Source organism: Macaca fascicularis, chromosome 12 (assembly GCF_037993035.2).
Source record: "Macaca fascicularis isolate 582-1 chromosome 12, T2T-MFA8v1.1".
Classification (NCBI taxonomy): Eukaryota; Metazoa; Chordata; class Mammalia; order Primates; family Cercopithecidae; genus Macaca; species Macaca fascicularis.
Genome location: NC_088386.1, coordinates 11650967 through 11669549, shown reverse-complemented (window position 1 = coordinate 11669549; position 18583 = coordinate 11650967). Strand labels below are relative to the sequence as shown.

Genomic DNA, 18583 nt, shown 5'->3' with positions numbered 1-18583 from the left:
AATTGTGGATCAAATGTCACAGACTTAGGCCTTAATGAGATTTAGTAGATTTTCTTGAATAAATGATTCTCCACTTGGTATGTGCCTTTTAATGATTTAAAAAAAAATGGCAGGGCAAGGAAGCTGGGTGCAGTGGCTCATGCCTGTAATCCCAGCACTTTGGGAGGCCAAGGTGGGCAGATCACGAGGTCAAGAGATCAAGACCATCCTGGCCAACATGGTGAAAACCTGTCTCTATTAAAAATACAAAAATTAGCTGGGCATAGTGGCAGGCGCCTATAGTCCCAGCTACTTGACAAGCCGAGGCAGGAGAATCGCTTGAACCTGGGAGGCAGAGGTTGCAGTGAGCCGAGATCGTGCTATTGTGCCCCAGCCTAGCCAACAGAGTGAGACTCTGTCTCAAAAACAAAAACAAAAAAACAAAAAACAAAAACAAAACTAGGGGGCCAGGCATGGTGGTTTATGCCTCTAATCCCAGCACTTTGGGTGGCCAGAACAAGAGGATTGCTTAAGCCCAGGAGTACCAGACCAGCCTGGGCAACGTGGTGAAACCCCATTTCTACAAAAACCACAAAATTTAGCTGGGTGTGATGGCACCTGCCTGGGGTCCCAGGTACTTGGGAGGTGGGAGAATCACCTGAATCCAGGAAGTTGAGGCTTCAACGAGCCATGATCACACACCACTGTACTCCAACCTGGGCAACGGAGTGAGACCCCGTCACAAAAACAAAAAAATTTTTTTCTTGGCTGAGCGCAGTGGCTTATGCCTGTAATGCTAGCACTTTGGGAGGCGGAGGTGGGCGGATCACTTGAGCCCAGGAGTTTGAGACCAGCCTGGGCAAAGTGGCCAAACCCTTTCTCTACAAAAAATACAAAAAAAAATTAGCCACATGTGGTGGCGTGCACATGTAGTCCTCAGCTACTTAAAGGATGAGGCAGGGGGATTGCTTGAGCCAGGGTGGCGGAGACTGCAGTGAGTTGAGGTCATGCCACTGCACTCCAGTCTGGGTAACAAAGTGAGACCCTGCCCCCCCCCAAAAAAAAAGAAAAAAATTTTTTGTTTGTTTGTTTTTTGAACCACTTAAATGTTTGTTTCACTGGGGAGAGTATCTGCTTTTGTTTTCAAATTACCATTCTGAAGGTCTTGCTTCTGATGGCTCCATTATTTTTTTTTTTGTTGTTGAGACAGAGTCTCGCTCTGCCGCCCAGGCTGGAGTGCAGTGGCCGGATCTCAGCTCACTGCAAGCTCCGGCTCCCGGGTTCACGCCATTCTCCTGCCTCAGCCTCCCGAGTAGCTGGGACTATAGGCGCCCGCCACCTCGCCCGGCTAGTTTTTTGTATTTTTAAAGTAGAGACGGAGTTTCACCATGTCAGCCAGGATGGTCTCGATCTCCTGACCTCGTGATCCGCCCGTCTCGGCCTCCCAAAGTGCTGGGATTACAGGCTTGAGCCACCGCGCCCGGCCCATTATTTTAATTAATTAATTAATATTTTTTGAGACGGAGTCTTGCTCTGTCGCCCAGGTTGGATTGCAGTGACGTGATCTTGGCTCATTGCAACCTCTGCCTTCCGGGTTCAAGTGATTCTCCTGCCTCTGCCTCCCAAGTAACTGGGGTTACAGGCACACACCACCATGCCCACCTAATTTTTTGGATTTTTAGTAGAGACAGGGTTTCACCATGTTGGCCAGGCTGGTTTCAAACTCCCTACCTCAAGTGATCTGCCTGCCTTGGCCTCCCAAAGGGCTAGGATTACAGGTGTGAGCCACCACACCCGGCTGGCTCCATTAATTTTAATATTATTTATTACAACGAGTCTGTAGTCTCATATAATGCTTAACAATTGGTATATATTAAAGTCTCCTAGAATGCCGGTTAAAGATAAGATTCAGACCATACCCACAAATCTAGTTTATTTTTGAATTTGTCTATACTCTTATATGGCAGGTGTCTCACTAGACCTTTTTTGAAGGAAGTTGGTTATTTTTGGATATTGAGTATCATCAGCCTCACCTTGAAATGTCCATTTTTTTTTCACTTTGAAAGCTGTTAAAGCCAGTCCGTGATTAGTGATTGACTATAGTAGCACTCTGGTTTTTGAACAAGGACTCCCCTCAAGTTTCTTTAGCTGTCAATAGGCTGTTGAAAATAAATAAATAGAACAAGGAGGAAGTGAAATTTCTGTGAGATTCTCTCCGTGAAATTTTTATTGGTTAAAAAACAACATTTTGTGCCTTTTCTGTGCTGTATAATTTTATTTTTCTTGGATTTGTTTATAAGCTATGCTTTTCAGAAAAGTAGAGTAATGGCTGGGAGGGGTGGCTCATGCCTGTAATCCTAAGACTTTGGGAGGCCAAGGCAGGCAGATCACCTGTGGTCAGGAGTTCGAGACCAGCCAGGCCAGCATGGCAAAACCCCATCTCTACTAAAAATACAAAAATTAGCTGGGCGTGGTAGCGTGTGCCTGTAATCCCAGCTACTCTGGAGGCTGAGATAGGAGAATTGCTTTAACCCTGGAGTCGGAGGTTGCACTGAGCCGAGATTGCGCCACTGCTCTCTGGCCTGGGTGACAGAGCGAGACTCCATCTCAAATAAAAAAAAAGAAAAAGAAAAATGGAGTAATATTTGAGATTTTTCTTTATCTTTGAAACTATTTTGTTTATTTAATGGATTATGGCATGCTTTCCTGAAAAGGAGGCTGGGATATGGAATATTAGAGCTTAAAGTAAAAAGTGAGTACCTGCTAAAGTTAGCAGAAATGTGAACAAAGTATTCAGCGATGATACATAGTTGAAAAATTAAGGCTTTTATTTGCAAAAATAGGAGGATTTTCTCGAAGATGTTCTGAAACACATTTCCGGTAAAAAAAAAAAAATGAATATATACATAGTGCCTGTTTTGGAATTATGATTAATTTAACTGTAATGGCTAAATGTTAGTGTCTCTTCATTAGTGATGCTTTTGGCTCTGGAAAACATAGCAGAAATGGCGTATTTAAGGAATGATTTTTTTTAGACTAGGCTTTTAGAAATGAGATGTAGAGGAGGACCCAACTCTCCTGAAGGGTATTGAGCACCACCCATCGCAGTGCTCGAGAAAACCTGAGCTCAGACTGGCATGTTGTGTGCCCTTTCACTCTTGCCCTTCCAGTTCTGTTTGTATGAACAGTTTTGCTCCATTGAACCGTGGAAAGCAGTACTGTTTGAAAAGGCACAACTAGACCTGAAAAGCTTCTCAACCTTGTATTCTGCAGTTTTGTAAAATGCCTATTTGAATAACAGATTTTTTAATTGGCTAATGTCAGTCATTTTTCTTGTACTATTTTGGCTCCTAACTACTCTTGTGAGTCATGAATACTGTACAGTATTTTAAGAGGTGATGTTTAAAGGATAGTTGACATTTCAGTTACTGGTACGTCTTATACAGGCTTAATATGCAGTCTTGAAGACAGGAAAGAGGAAAAGAAAAAATGGTAGAGGAAATCAAATGAGTAGAAGATATACTATGTAAAAGCAAAAGGGTCAGTTATTTTATCTAGTCCTTTAAAAAGGGAAGTTTGAACTAGATTAGTAATGAGAAATAATTCAGTAATTCCTTAATACTCATGGAAGTGAAAGAATGTATATAATTATCAGAATATAATGCTTTCTATATTTCAGACAATTTAAAACAGGAAGCTATGGTTCAATTAACATCACTTTATAAGTATTTTGTTCTCATGTTATTCTTATTGATCACCTAGTAAAGTTATTTCTAGTTAAAGGCAAAGCTTCCGAGAATAACCAAGGGACCATGGACTAGTAAGTCTAACTTCTGTACTAAGCAGGCTGGGCGAGATTTCATTAAGGCTTAGGATCATGAGTATTCTAGGAAGAGCAACATGGTTAGTAAAAAGAAATTGTACCTGATGGGTATAATCTTTAACATTGCCATGGCAGTGAATCTACACTAAATTGTTTTATTTATTTATTTTTGAGGGAGGGGTGGTGGTGGTTTTTTGTTTGTTCGTTTGTTTGTTTTGTTTTGTTTTTGAGACAGGGTCCACCCAGGCTGCAGTGCAGTGGCATGATCATGGCTCACTGTAGCCTCAACCTCCTGGGATCAAGCAATCCTCCTGCCTCAGCCTCCAAAGTATATGAGACTGCTTCAGGCACACACCCCAACACGTAGCTATTTTTAAATTTTTTGTAGAGCTAGAGGTCTGACTCTATTGCCCAGGCTGGTCTCAAATCCCTGGGCTCAGGCATCCTCCTGCCTCGGCCCCTGAGAGTGCTGGGATTACAGGCATAAGCCACCATGCCTCACCAATAGTATTTCTTTTAAAGGTATTTTTTTGTTTTTGTAATTGCTATTATTTGTATTTTGCTAATATTAACTCATTTAGTCGTTCTAACAGTCCCATGCAACTGAGTAACCCAAGGTGTACAGAGTAGACCTAATGACACAGCTTGGCTTTGAACCCAGACAGTGATAATGCAAGTTATGGTGACTCAACTTGTAATTGATCTGTAGTTCTTAAAAAAATGGAATATAAAATGTGTTCACTCTTCATTCCCCAGCTTTTTAGCAGGGCCTCTCTTCATTCTTCGGTTCTTAACTGGTTGGCTTTCATTATCAGGTAGCGGTTTTTGCTTTCACCTTGTTAGAAAGGCTTCTGGATACTCTATTCAGAGGTTGTATTTGAGAGCTTTGCCTGTTTCCTTAGTAGAATGACATGTGGGCTGGTTATAAAATAATATTCTTGATTATTGCTACGGGAGGTCTTTGCCAACCTGGTAATTGGTAGGGATTTGCTTTTAAATCTGCTCGGGGTACCCGAAGTATTCCTTCCTTATCCTTGAAGATTAGTGGCTGAACAATAAGGGATTGATTGTATTTAATTTTCTGTCTCTTTTTCCTGAAACACAGTGCTGTCATTAAATCTGTAAATTTTTTTCTCACTTTCAAGGAATTTTTTTAATCTTTGAATTATTTTTTATGTTAGTTGAATTTCTTACTTCAAGGATACCATATATCCTTGTTTTCGAACGTCTGACATTAGGAAACCTTTTTTCTCATTTCGTTGTGAGTTATAGTTCATCTTTGAGTTTTTATTTTATTGAATTTTTTTTCTGCTGTTCTGTAGTTTCTATTTTTTTTTCTGTATTATAGGTTGAGGGTTTTTTCAAGTGCTTTTTGTGGGGATGGCAGGGTGGGGATGGGTACAAACGACACTGAGTTTGTTTTTTTTGTTGTTGTTTGGTTTTTTTTTTTTTTTTTTGAGATGGAGTCTGGCTCTGTTGCCCAGGCTGGAGTGCAGTGGCGCAATCTCGGCTCACTGCAAGCTCCGCCTCCTGGGTTCACGCCATTCTCCTGCCTCAGCCTCCCAAGTAGCTGGGACTACAGGCGCCCGCACCACACCAGGCTAATTTTTTTGTATTTTTAGTAGAGATGGGGTTTTACCATGTTAGCCAGGATGGTCCTGATCTCCTGACCTCATAATCTGCCCACCTTGGCCTCCCAAAGTGCTAGGATTACAGGCATGAGCCACCGTGCCTGGCCTAAACTGAAAATTTTAAAACGTGTTTATAAGTCATTTGGAGAGGAAGGTGTACACACAGAATTTTCAAACTTTCTAAACCTTTTATACTAAGGCCTTTTGAGTTATAAAATGCTGAGTTGTTGCTGACACTGGAAGATCTTGAGGGTAGGAATAGACAAAAGAAGTGACAGTTAAGTTTATGTGGGTCTTGTGTTGCTGTCTTTGTTAGGTCATCCTTGACAGCTGTCATCCAATGAATAAACATTAGTTGTGAAGCATACCTCTAAAGCATGATTAAAATACAGGTATATGGAAACATCAAATGAGCAACTATAGAAAAGCAAGTATTTGCCTATAAGAACAAGTGTTTTCGGGTATCTGACATTCTTAGTTTTAGGTACCAGCAGTAGTTTTATTCTTTATTTGAAACAAAATGTTAATATCTTTAAAATAAATATTTTGTTAGTGTATGTGTCATCTTACAAAGTGAAGTCCTGAGATTTCATATAGAATTTTTAATAGATTTTTTTCCCCCATTACAGTGTTCACAATAATGTTTTGACCCAAAGTAATGGCTCCCAACAGGTAAGACAACATTAAGTTTCTAAAACACCAGATCGCCAGTTAATTATGGTAACAGTAGTACTATTGATTGGATTTTCATAGTGGTGTATGTAACCTTGCACAAATTGTGTGCATTTTCTTTTCCTTTTCCCTTAAGTGGTTCAGTAATAACTTCCTGTTATTTTTTCTCTGAGATTTTGTAAATGAAACAGCTGCTGTATAACATTTTCTGTCACTGTGAATCCAAGAACATAATTTAACTGGTTACTAATATTTCATTCGTTAACTATCTCTGAGGTGGTATATAAAATTCAAGCATTTGTTTACATTTTATTTGTTGGCTTTGTAAATAGTACTCCATTTTAGTATTTGTTGATGAAGAGATCTGTTACCTAGGCAAAATAGATAATTTTTATAATTTTTGTCCGAAGGCTTGGGGGATGAGATCTGCTCTGCTTGTGAGTCCTTCCATTTCCTCTGCTTCTGTGCCAGTGGAGATAGAGAATCTGCCACAGAATCCTGGAACAGACCAGCATGACAGGAAATGGTTTGTTAATTCCTTAAACTAAAATAAAATATTGCCTACTTAATTGTATTCAGAATTCCAAGCCGTAATCTTAAAGTACTTTAAATATGATTGAAAGCAAATTATTCATATTTGTGAGCTGGAAAGCATGTTATTAAATAATCATATTGAGATGGGGAAAATAAGGATGTTGGTGATAAAGGGAGTACAGTTGTCTAAATGAAGACCATCGGACAGCTGTCCTTATTATTTATTTGAAACAAAACATTAATACATTTAAAATAAATCTGCTCTTATTAGCTTGATGTGGTAGTGGTGGATGACTCTCTATTGAAAAAGACAGTAGAATATTTTCCCAGGTCCATAAGGAAAGTATATCCACTACATGTTATTCCAGACAACATGATGCTGCTTCGAATGTGTTTTCCTCATTAAAGACAGAGGGTAAAGTCAGAAGTGAAACATGATTAAAATCTGATAAAGCATGAGATACCCTAAGGAGACTGAGAGAGAATCTGATGACCTGATGACAGGAAAAGTATACTTTAATTATTTAGACTTCCAGGGTTTTTTTTTTTTATTAATAGTAAATATACAAGTATGGATACTTTGTGTCTTATTGGAGTTAATCACTTGAGTTTATCCTTTCCCAAATAAATATATGTGGCTTGGTGGGGGCTTCTTGGGGATTATTTGATTCAGTGGTCATGTTGGGTGTATTACCTGTTCAAGTTATTTTTCTGTTTGTGAAATGAATTTTGATAATTCATAGGATTGTTCTCTTTTTCTTTTGCTCTTAGTTTGTGTAGTACCTGAAATCTAATGCATTTCTGTGGTGATCTCAAGGTTTTGGTCAGCTTTCTGTGCAGCCAGTTCTTCCTTCATGGTGGTGGGTCAACAGTGGTTGGTGATTATTTTCAGTCTTTGCTATGTAATTATTTTTCACTGTTATTTTGGCTTAACTAACTGCAAGGTGCCTTGCTCTTGATATTTGGACATATTTTTACTTCAGTTCCAAATAACTTGCGATTAGTTTATAAGATTGAGTTCTCTTCTCCCCCGGCCCCATTTTCTCCTTTTTATTTTCTTTCCATATGGGTGTGTGGTGGTGATACTTTGTGTATATTTGTGTGCATCTGGGTACACACCTAAAAGCGTAAAGAGCGAGGCTTATGTCAAATTTATTTTTTAAAGTCATTTTTAGAAAGTGTCTTCAATTTCTTACGGAAAACACAGCTCCTGTAAGCAGTTATGTTTTATCTCATTGATGTTACCACCAAGTTCTGTTTGCAAGGAAAAATAGTACTGAGACTTCAGCTGTAAAAGAAGTGTCTTTTATATGTTTGCCTTTTACATTCATATGGAATGAGGGTCTAATTAGTTGGCATACTATATTACAACACTGAATCTGAGTTTTTCCATATTAGTAGGTACATATTTAAATCTGATTTTATTTGTTAGGTACTACTTGGTTTATTTGACGCATCCTTTAGAAAGAGCATTGAATGTATTAAATTTTAAGGAAAATGAAAAATTTGGAGCTATGTGTTTTCCTTTCTTTATGTGGTTGTGCTGAGACCTCCTTTGCTGAAATAGAGTAAAGTGGTGCTCTTTATAACAAAATAAGCCTCATGTCAACAAGGGCATGGAACTGAATATAGAGCTGGCATGTTTTGGAGATAATGGACTCTTCCGCCTTAATTTCAAATGTGCTCTGCATTTCATTCTTTTTCTGCATGCTTTGATTCTCATTAATGCTTTCAAAAAAATATAAAGCAGTCCTCCTTTAGAAAGTGATAAGTGGTTAAAATTTGGAAGTGCTTCCTATGTTTGAACAATTGGGCAGAATAATGGACCATTCTATTTCTGGCAGATAACTTTCAACCAGGTTAATCTAAACCTACTCCCTGTTCGAGTCTTCAGCATTTTTTTTGCTGGTATCTTTTAAATGACGCCATTATTAGAGTGAATGATTTGGCATATCAGTAGCTTAGAATAATCAGGTATTTAAAATTTCACATTTTGAGAAACAATTCATGTATTGTAAACCCACAAATCATTTGTAAGCAACAACAGAAACAAAACAGTGTTTAGAAAATCTTGCATTGATAGGGGAGAACATAAACCTAATTTAGTTTTCTAAATTTTTAGAGACCATAACTTGAGGGTTGTGATTTTTGTGAGCTAGGTCTGGTGAACAAATTGTATTTCAGTTAAAAGAAAGATGATTTTGTTATAAAAAAGCCTTCCAAGTTTGTTTTGAAAAATTATTTTAATTTCTTTACAGTTTCCCTAAGGGATAAAGGTGAAGATTAATGTTTTGGTTGAGTTAGAAAGATAACACTTATTAAAAATGTATTTTTGCACATATTTTATATTTGGGGTGGTATTTTCCTTTGTAGTTATTTTAAATATGTGCTACCCTTTCTGCCATGTCACCAGACTTTGATTTGCTTTCTTTCTACTGGAGGACTCTGATCACTTCTAACCAAGAACTGCATGTATGCATGTTTCAGTCTTAGAATTCTATAGGCCTTTTCTATAGCACTGTGATAAAAGGTGCCTAATATGCTTACTAAACTACTTCTTGGAGAAGGGTGTATCATCTCATCACATTATCTGTACCTGTTGAATTTCATTTTGAGATCTTGTGAACTTTAATTATATAAGGAGCGATGATTCTCTATTGTTAATTGGGAACATTGATGTAAAATTACATGGCCTCTGAAGGTAGATTTTTTATTTTTAGTGCTCTGTCTGAATTTTGTTCCCTGGGTTTCAGTTCTGTGAAATCTCATAATTTAAGGAAGAATTTTCACAGTTTTCCTTTTCCATACATACTTTTGTCCTTATGTAGAATTCTTTTTTCAAATATTTGAAGTAAGTAGATTATGAATATTTTTTTCTTCTGATTAAAACCCCTAATAACATTTCTGCTTTTAGTGTTAGTAACAACATCAGGGACAGATACAGAGTGTCTGGCTTTCTGAGAAATTTATTCTTTAATTCACTTAACTGAGTCAGATTACTTACATGTATTTCCATATTGGTATTTTTCATTACATGTAACTTTGTGGATTTCCCCCACTTTGTTATTCTTGAATGTTACCATTGCATGGAGTAGATGTTGTTAACTACTCATAGCAGCAGTGCATGCTAGTGACATTACCTTTCACCTTTATTATCTCTTACACATCCATTTTCTCCTATTCCTATTGACTAACTGTGCTCCCCTCCCACTCCCCAACCATCCAGGCTCTCTGCTGCCAGTGACTGCTGTCAACGTGGTGGAAACCAGTGGAACACAAGGGCCTTGCCCCCACCCCAGACCGCACATAGAAACTACACTGACTTTGTTCATGAGCACAATGTGAAGAATGCAGGAATCCGTCATGATGTTCATTTTCCTGGCCAGGCAGCCATGACTGAGATATGAGTGTTGAGCCTGTTAGGCATTGGGACTCTTTGTCATGCAAGTTGATGGTATACATTATCTGGTGTTTATGGGAGAATTTATAGTGGAGTCACTAGTTGTTTAGTGCTGTTTGTAATTGAATTCTTCCATGAAAGGGGCAAGGAATCTTAAGAAGCCATATGCCGTCAATGATAATGATTAATTTTTTGTATTGAAAAGAATATGTATACCATTGTGATTTTGGAAAGGTTTTCATGATTTTAGTATGTGAACACATCCCCCAGACTGTATCTAAGGAGAAAGTTTGTGTTTGTGAACAAGGTGCCCATTATTCCCCCACCACATGCCATCCAGAGAGATCGAGGTTAAAAGAATCGTACACACTAAAAACACACTGGAAGCATGTCCAGGCATGATATATCAGCCTTTTGAGATATTTATTAAAAACTTGTTCTTATACACTATTTTAATATGTCTAAAGTGACACATGCCTTAATTTAAGTGCCTAAGATTTGAATTAATGTAATTTTAAATTACAAACACTTTTACTTTTTAATAAACACAAATATTTTAACTTACCAAAAAGTTTAGAGATCACATTAATAATGTGGCTCATGTATAGAGAAATCTGAGTGGTTACTTTTGAATAGTTAACTGGTTAACCATTCAGTGGTTAACTGAATGGTTACATTACTACTGAATGGTTATATAAAATGGAAAACGTATTTACTTTGTCTTTTCATTTTACTGGCTTTTCTCTTTCATCTCATACACCTGACAGATTACCCAGGTTTGCAACAGTCTCATAATCTGATACTGTACAACCTTTAAAATAAAATTCTGAAGCCAAAACCATATGATTTTTAGATTGTATTACTATTTTTGATCCTTTTTGAACTTTAGAATTTCAAGCTCCTTAGTTTAATTAATAGAGGCATATTAGCTGGAAAAAGTCCATTTCTGATAGGAAAACATGTAAGGGAAGCATTTCTTCTGTCTTTTTTTAGTTTTCTTTTAGATTTTAGAAAAATTTTCAAACTTAAACTATGTATATAGAAATTTATAGATGTTTTGTATTTCGACGAGTTTATAATGCTTCCAGATAATGAAGCTTCATTATAAGCAGCTTAACTCATTTAATGCATCCTGCTCACATAGAGGTTGGTTTTATGTCTCAAATCCTTCCTGCCAGACAAAGATTAAGGTTTCAGAGGGCTTAATACTGGACTATTGGTTTAATACTGAGTGGTCTGTTGCAGTTTGTCCATAGAAGACCTAAATAAGCAGAACTTACTAATACTTAAAGAACAAAATTTGTTGGCAGGTTTCAATCTGAGTTCAGTTATAATTATGTATAAGGGGATGGCCACTCAAAGTATTTAGCGCATCCTCTAAATAGAAATAGATCTGTATCTTAAATAGCCCGGCTCCCATCTTTATAAGCCCATCTTCGTTTAGTGAGCTTAAAAATGGCCACTAATGTATGGCCCTTATAATTGTTTTGGACTTTACTAGCTTAGATGATAATTGCTAAGTATTGTCATTGCTGATTTTTTTTCTTAAAAGAGAGGAATTTGGATCGTAACATTTTAAGTACAGAAGCTCTGGGTTCAAGAAAAGATTTCATGGTATGTATATCATTAAAAAAAAGTACTGTTTCTATAGTAGAAGCCAAAGAGGCACAATGAATAACAAGCTTTCCTGGTCTTTTAGAAAGCTGTAAGGTTTGACTTCACTCACTTTAAAATTATTCTTAATCTGCAGGACAGATGCTGATATAATGCCCCATATATATCTTAGCAGATTGTAATAGAAGAGTAAGAGCTTCAGTTCATATTGAAAGTAGCCATTTCTATAGAATTTGAATTAATCAGTACTGTTACATTTAAGGGAAGATTCACATCATGGTTTTTCTTTTGTTGAAAACCTTGTTGTAAAGAATTCATTTGTGAATTCCTGATGAGAGAAACTGGATTGGATGGGTGTTAGGGATGGAGGCAGCGATAGGGGTGAGGAAAGTAAAGGGCTAAGGCTGGATGGTAGTAAAATTAAACTTATCTATTTTATAAAAGTTGCCATATGCTTCAGAATTTCTTATCAAATATGGCACATACTTGTTCTTTCTACTGATATTTGCAAGATGGATATATATGTTGTTTCCAGAGCTATCAGGTATTTATAAGTAGCTCAATCTAAATTAAATAAATTGTCACCAACCTATTTACACTCTGCATTTTATTATGCCTAAAGGGTCAGTGATGATAAATTCGGAATTAGAGAAGTAATACCCTCCAGAAGCGCCTTACTGGGTCACCGTCCTTTTGATCAAAGGGTGTCAGCAGCACAGAACTTAAGTATTATGTCATTTAATTTATAGTGCTTTGGGTAATTTTATTTAACATAATTAATTTTAACATCCTGAATTAGGTTGGTTTTATTTTGACTGTTTTTACAGTCAAGGAAACTTGTAGAACCACAGCAAAGCCAGTGACCTTCACACTTTCATGCATGAACATAAATGGGCTCATAAGATCATTGTCTCTTTTTGTTGAATTTCAAAGGCATTTACCTATCTTGGGGTAAGACCTAATGTTTCTGACCTTGATAGGATAATCATAGATAATATACTTTTAAATGAGTTTGCAGAGAAAAATAAATTTTATTTGTGCTGCTATGTATATAATATGTCTATTTTGAAAAGCACCTAGTATACAAACACTAATATTGTAATACCAGTATAATTCAAATCATCTTTTTTTTGGAGGGGAGTTTATTTAAAGTGTTGGACAAAAATATGTTATTTGTAACACTTGGTTGGGTCTTTTTTTTTTTTAATTTCTTTTTGTTGTTGTTCACTGTTCAAAAGGTACATCACCAAGTTGGATCTTTTTATTCACCAATGTAAACTGAACAAGTTCGACGATGGTTGTCCCCTATTAGTGCATCATGCCCCAATGGTGGGAGCTATAGTTGTTTGAGCCATGGTACTGTCTTTGGTCAGGGCACATTCTTCATTTCTAAACCATAGTTCGTTGCTTTGAGAGGCTGTTATTTTAGTGTTAGTCTTTGAATATTGGTTTGAAAATAATACAGTTACTATTTTTTTATGGTTGGTATTAGGACCATTATTTGTTTTGCTAAAACAAAATCATCTTTTTTCAATAACATTTTATCTCTTTCCCACCACATACTTCCTTCCTGAATTTTAATATGTATTATACCACATCAGTTATATTCTTGCTTTCCAGGATTGTTGTGAATGCTTGCATGTGAGATGCTTTTACATAAGGGCTAGGATTTGGAGATACTTCTGTGGTGGGGAAACAGCTTTCTTTCCTTCCTTCTTCATGCCTGCCTCTTCCCTTGCCCCCATGTATAAAATGTGATTTGTCAGCTCCTTTCTAGATATTATGAGTCATGTGAATTTAGATATGGTAGTCTTCCTCTACCCCCCCCCCCTTTTGCAGAACATAAAAATTTCTCATCCTCTGTTCATAAAAATGTTTACTTTAGTCACATGAAAACATTGTGAGAATGGAATCTTGTTCCATTAACGTTAGGCTTGGCGGTGTAGAAATTAGGACATGAAGCATGTCACTTTCAGTGTAAAATATGTCAGGGAGCTTAATTTCTTTCATCAATTCTGGACAATTGCTAATGTAGTAATACACTTTAGTTGCTTTGAGCACCTTGGGCTGGTGAGAAGGGACATACATAGTATCTTTGTTAAAGAATGAGTGACGAGAAGAGAAAATTTAAAAAAAATTGGTGAAAGGAAAATAACTTTGGCTTTTTTATTGATATTTTTATACTGAAGTAGAAAAACAATTGTTCCTGTTCTTCCTGAAGGAATTGTTCTCACATTTTTTTTATTATTAGATAATTACCTAAGCTTTTGTGTTACAAGCTGTGGCCTCAGTAGAGATGGTGGTGCTTGAGTGAACATTTTACATTTTGTTCCTGACAGCTGGCCAGCATTGTGTTTATATTGGCATGGAAAAGAGATACCTGACTCAGAGAACAATGTTTTCCAAGGATTGTGACTAAAGACTTCCTTAATGGTATAATAATGTACCTCCTCATAAAAACAGGTTCAACAGCTGTAGCTAATTTTTTGTAGTTGAAGGAAGTTTCATTTGTTTTTTTTGTTTTTTTTGTTTTTTTTTTTTTGAGACGGAGTCTGGCTCTGTCGCCCGGGCTGGAGTGCAGTGGCCGGATCTCAGCTCACTGCAAGCTCCGTCTCCCGGGTTTACGCCATTCTCCTGCCTCAGCCTCCCGAGTAGCTGGGACTACAGGTGCCCGCCACCTCGCCCGGCTAGTTTTTTGTATTTTTTAGTAGAGACGGGGTTTCACTGTGTTAGCCAGGATGGTCTGGATCTCCTGACCTCGTGATCCGCCCGTCTCGGCCTCCCAAAGTGCTGGGATTACAGGCTTGAGCCACCGCGCCCGGCTCATTTGTTTTGTTTTTAACTACTTGTAATAAAGAATTGAGATCCAGTGTTTAAGACTTGTAAGAAATTGCAGATTCCGTAATGAAGCTCACATCTACAGACATGACTAATTATTGATAATAAATGCAAAATATTTTGAATTATTAGGGGTAGAGTTAAAAGAATGAAAAATAAGAGGCTATGATAATAGGAGGATGATTGCTGGCTTGATTTACCTCGTGAAACTAGTTAGAGGAGTATTCAGATAAATTGTGGAAAACATTAGAGGATGCAAAATACCATTGGAATTCATACCCATTAATAGAGAAGAATTTCTTATTACAAAACTATATTTGTAGCCCCGCCAATAGCTTCAGGAATTATTTAATTATAAACTCTGTAGAAGTTTGGAGATAAGACCTGTGTTTAATAACTTGCATTAAATCTTTCTGGGGACGTCATCAGCAAAACTCTTGGATAATTAGAAAAACCTGGGAAGATTTGGGTTCTCTGGAATATCCAAGTTATCACTTTGAAATTTCACAATCATGTTGGAGTAATAACATTAAAATATTTGAGTAGTAAAGGCATTGAGTATCAGTGTGAGTGATCCACATTTGGTAAGGAGGTCTGGGGCATTTGTTGCAGTGAGAGAGTTCAGGAGTCTTATATTGATACCTCTTTTTTTGATTCATCTCATTTGTTGAACACCTACCAGAGTACCTCATTGGGTCTTCTTTATACACAGCCACTTGTAATTTTACCTTTCCATATACTCTTGAATTTCTTGGCCTTCTCCCTGTTGTATGCATCTGGTAAAATCCAACTCTGTACACTCTACATATAAATGGTGAATGCGAAATACACACAAATTGTTGAATGGTCTTTCAATTTTGACCACTAAACTCAAGTGAGCCTTCAATGCTCCCTGATATCATATTATATTTCCTTAATCTATTTGTTCTCCTACAATGCTGGGCTGACTTTCTCCTCTTTCAAACCACTTCCTCTCTTCCTACTCTATGTTCTCAGCTGATGACCTTGCTTCCTACTTTATTGAAAACATAAGCAATTAGAAGAGGTCTTCTCTATACTCCCACCATTTTATCAATGAACTTACTTGCATTTGGGAATATGTTCCTTGCTTTCTCTGCTGTTAGCTAGGTGAGCCATCCATATTCTATTTAAGGCCCAGGTCCTCACGAATCACTTAGATCCTCACCCCAAGTTACTCAGGACCTTCATTTGAGCAGTCCTCCCTTCTGTTCTACTGCATCAGTTTTCCCTTTCTGCTGGAATAATCTCATCAGAACAAAAACTTCCTAAGATAGCTCACATCATTTAAAAAAGAACTGTCCCTTCAATCTACCTCTTTTGGCTATTCCTCCATTTTTTTGTTTCACTGGTAGCAAAACTCTGCGTTGTAAGAATTGTCTATACTTGCTATCTCTTCTTTCTCGGAATCTCTTGAACCCATTCTAATCAAACATTGTCCCTGACACAAAGCACTGGGTATGATTGTGCAGGTTGCACACTATACAGGAGTGCCACATTTAGGAGAATGATGTTCACATAACTTATGGCAGTGATTTTCCAGCAGATGGCACCAAGTGTCTTGTTGCAAAAAGATTAGTGTATTTGACAATTTTACAAGAGATGGAAGTGTCTTTTAAGAGGAGCATTGTTTTAATCCATATAAAGGCTCTGCCTTGGGCTAATAGTGTTATGCTACTACTCCACCAAAATAGCTTTATTAGGTCACAAATGACCTCCATATTTCTAATCCCACAGTCCATCTTATAGTCAGCTTAAATAGCATTCGTAACAGTCGCTCACTTCTTCATGAAATTGTCATCACCTAGCTTAGAGATGCCACTGTTTTTTATTGTCTTCTAACCTCCCTTTAACAAGCCATCGTCTTCTAACAAGCCATGGTTTTTAATACCCTTTGCTAATTCCTACTTATCTCTCCAGCCCCAACCTCTGTTTAAGGAACTTTTCTATAACAATTCATTCCCTTTGTAATATCATCCAGCATTACGGTTTTAAATGCTATCCATGCACACTGGCAATTTCCGAGTTTATATCATCAACCTGGACTTTTAAATTTCCGGATTTATATATCCAACTGCCTATTTGACATCTCTACTTAGGCATCTAATATAGGCAGAAATTCCCACACCCCTCCTGCCCTACCTTCCCCTAATTTTTTTTTTTTTTTTTTGAGGCGGAGTCTCGCTCTGTTGCCGAGGCTGGAGTGCAATGATGCAATCTCTGCTTACTCCTGCCTCTGCCTCCTGGGTTTCAGCAATTCTTCAGCCTCAGCCTCCCGAGTAGCTGGGACTACTGGAGTGCGCCACCACGCCCAGCTAATTTTTGTATTTTTAGTAGAAACGGTGTTTCACCATGTTGGCCAGGCTGGTCTCGAACTCCTGATTGTTCGAGTGATCCGCCCACCTTGGCCTCCCAAAGTGCTGGGATTACAGGTGTGAGCCACTGCACCCGGCCCCCTATTGTTAACATTCCACATACATTCCATAACTTGTACCAATGTTAATTTCTTAGGTTTTGTTTCTTAGTTTTGACAAAACATTGTCAAAACAAAACCTAAGAAGAAACAAACAAAACTGGACCTTAACTCAGGTTTCACTGTCTTTCCACACATTTTCCAAGATCTGACCCAAGATCCCACATTACATTTAGTCCCCTTCAGTCTGTGACAGCCATTCCATGTCTTTCATGGTTAGCCAGATGCCCTGTGGAATGTTCCTTGATTTGAGTTTGTGTGGTATTTTCACATGATTAGTTTGAGGCCATGGATTTGGGAGAAAATACTGCAGAGGTGATGATATTGGGCATCCCGAATTTAGTATGTTCAAAATTGGACAACGTATATCTCCTGACCCCCGCAGTTTTTCCCATCTGTGTGGTTTTTGTAGCTTCGTAAGTGGCAGTTCTCTCTTCCGTGTTGCTAAGCGCGTCTTGGGCTCTACTCTAGACCTACTGAATCAGAAACACTGGAGGTGAGGTCCAACAATCTGTTCCACATGCCCTCCTGGAGATTCTGATGCATACTGAAGTTTGAGAAGCACTGACTTAGACCAGTGCACCTTATAGTCATCTTGACTCCTCTTTGTCTCATACTCCAGATGTCTTTCAGAATCAGCAAATTCTGTCAGTTCTGTCTTGAAAATGTATCCAGGTCTACTGCTTGTTACCATCTTTACTGCTCCCATCCTGTTTCCATTTTCTGTCAGCCCCGCCCTCTTTTTTTTTTTTTTTGGAGACGGAGTCTCGCTCTATCGCCCAGGCTGGAGTTCAGTGGCACCACCTCGGCTCACTGCAAGCTCTGCCTCCTGGGTTCACGTCATTCTTCTGCCTCAGCCTCCTGATTAGCTGGGACTACAGGTGCCCGCCACCACGCCCGGCTAATTTTTTGTATTTTTAGTAGAGATGGGGTTTCATCGTATTAGCCAGGATGGTCTTGATCTCCTGACCTCGTGATCCGCCCGCCTCGGCCTCCCAAAGTGCTGGGATTACAGGCGTGAGCCACCGCACCCGGCCAGCCCTGCCCTCTTACCTGGCCTCCTGGCCATTGCCCTTGCTCCTCTGCTGTCTGATACTCCTTTCAGCAGCTGTAGTGATAAAAGCAGATCATGTCGTTTCTCTGCTTACACCTTCCAGTGTCCTTGTCTCAGAGTAAAACCTCAGATCCTCACATTGATAGAAACATGCTTTTCCCTCCCTTTATCTTCTATCAATCCTGACCTTGCTTACATCCCATCTTCTTACACTTGCTCAAACATACCAAGCATGTTCTCTCAGGGTCTTTGTACTTTTACCGCTTCCTGAATATTCCTCCTTTGAATCTCTTATGGTTCATTCAGGCACCATCAGGTTTCTTATTGGAGAAGCCTTTCCTGACCACTCTGAAATAATCATGTTCCCCACCCCCTGCCCAGTCTTATTTTTATTTCCTGTCTGCCTTACCCTGCTTTATTTTTTCTCACTCCTTTCATCTTAGTATGTGTTTGTCATCGCTACACAGACAGTCCCTTAGGATGATTCTTAGGATTTTTGAACTTTATGATGGGTTTATCAGAGCGCCAAGTGCGTTTTTGACGTATG

At 38.2% G+C, this 18583-nt stretch overlaps 1 protein-coding gene across 7 annotated transcripts in view; it reads left to right on the top strand.

The window, feature by feature from the left end:
- The window catches only part of EPB41L5 (erythrocyte membrane protein band 4.1 like 5), a 169427-nt gene that overhangs the window by 70461 nt on the left and 80383 nt on the right, over nucleotides 1–18583 (top strand). For 3 of the 7 annotated variants that reach the window (XM_015431974.3, XM_005572930.4, XM_065525372.2), the window contains exons 15-16: nucleotides 6063–6105; nucleotides 6516–6631. The exons of 2 other annotated variants lie outside the window; for them this stretch is intronic. In XM_015431974.3, coding sequence (XP_015287460.2) covers nucleotides 6063–6105; nucleotides 6516–6631 — 159 coding nt within the window. Of the gene's footprint in view, nucleotides 1–6062; nucleotides 6106–6515; nucleotides 6632–7410; nucleotides 10878–18583 lie in introns of those variants that run through there. 2 more of the 7 variants (XM_005572934.5, XM_074008829.1) reach the window with 2 other exon arrangements.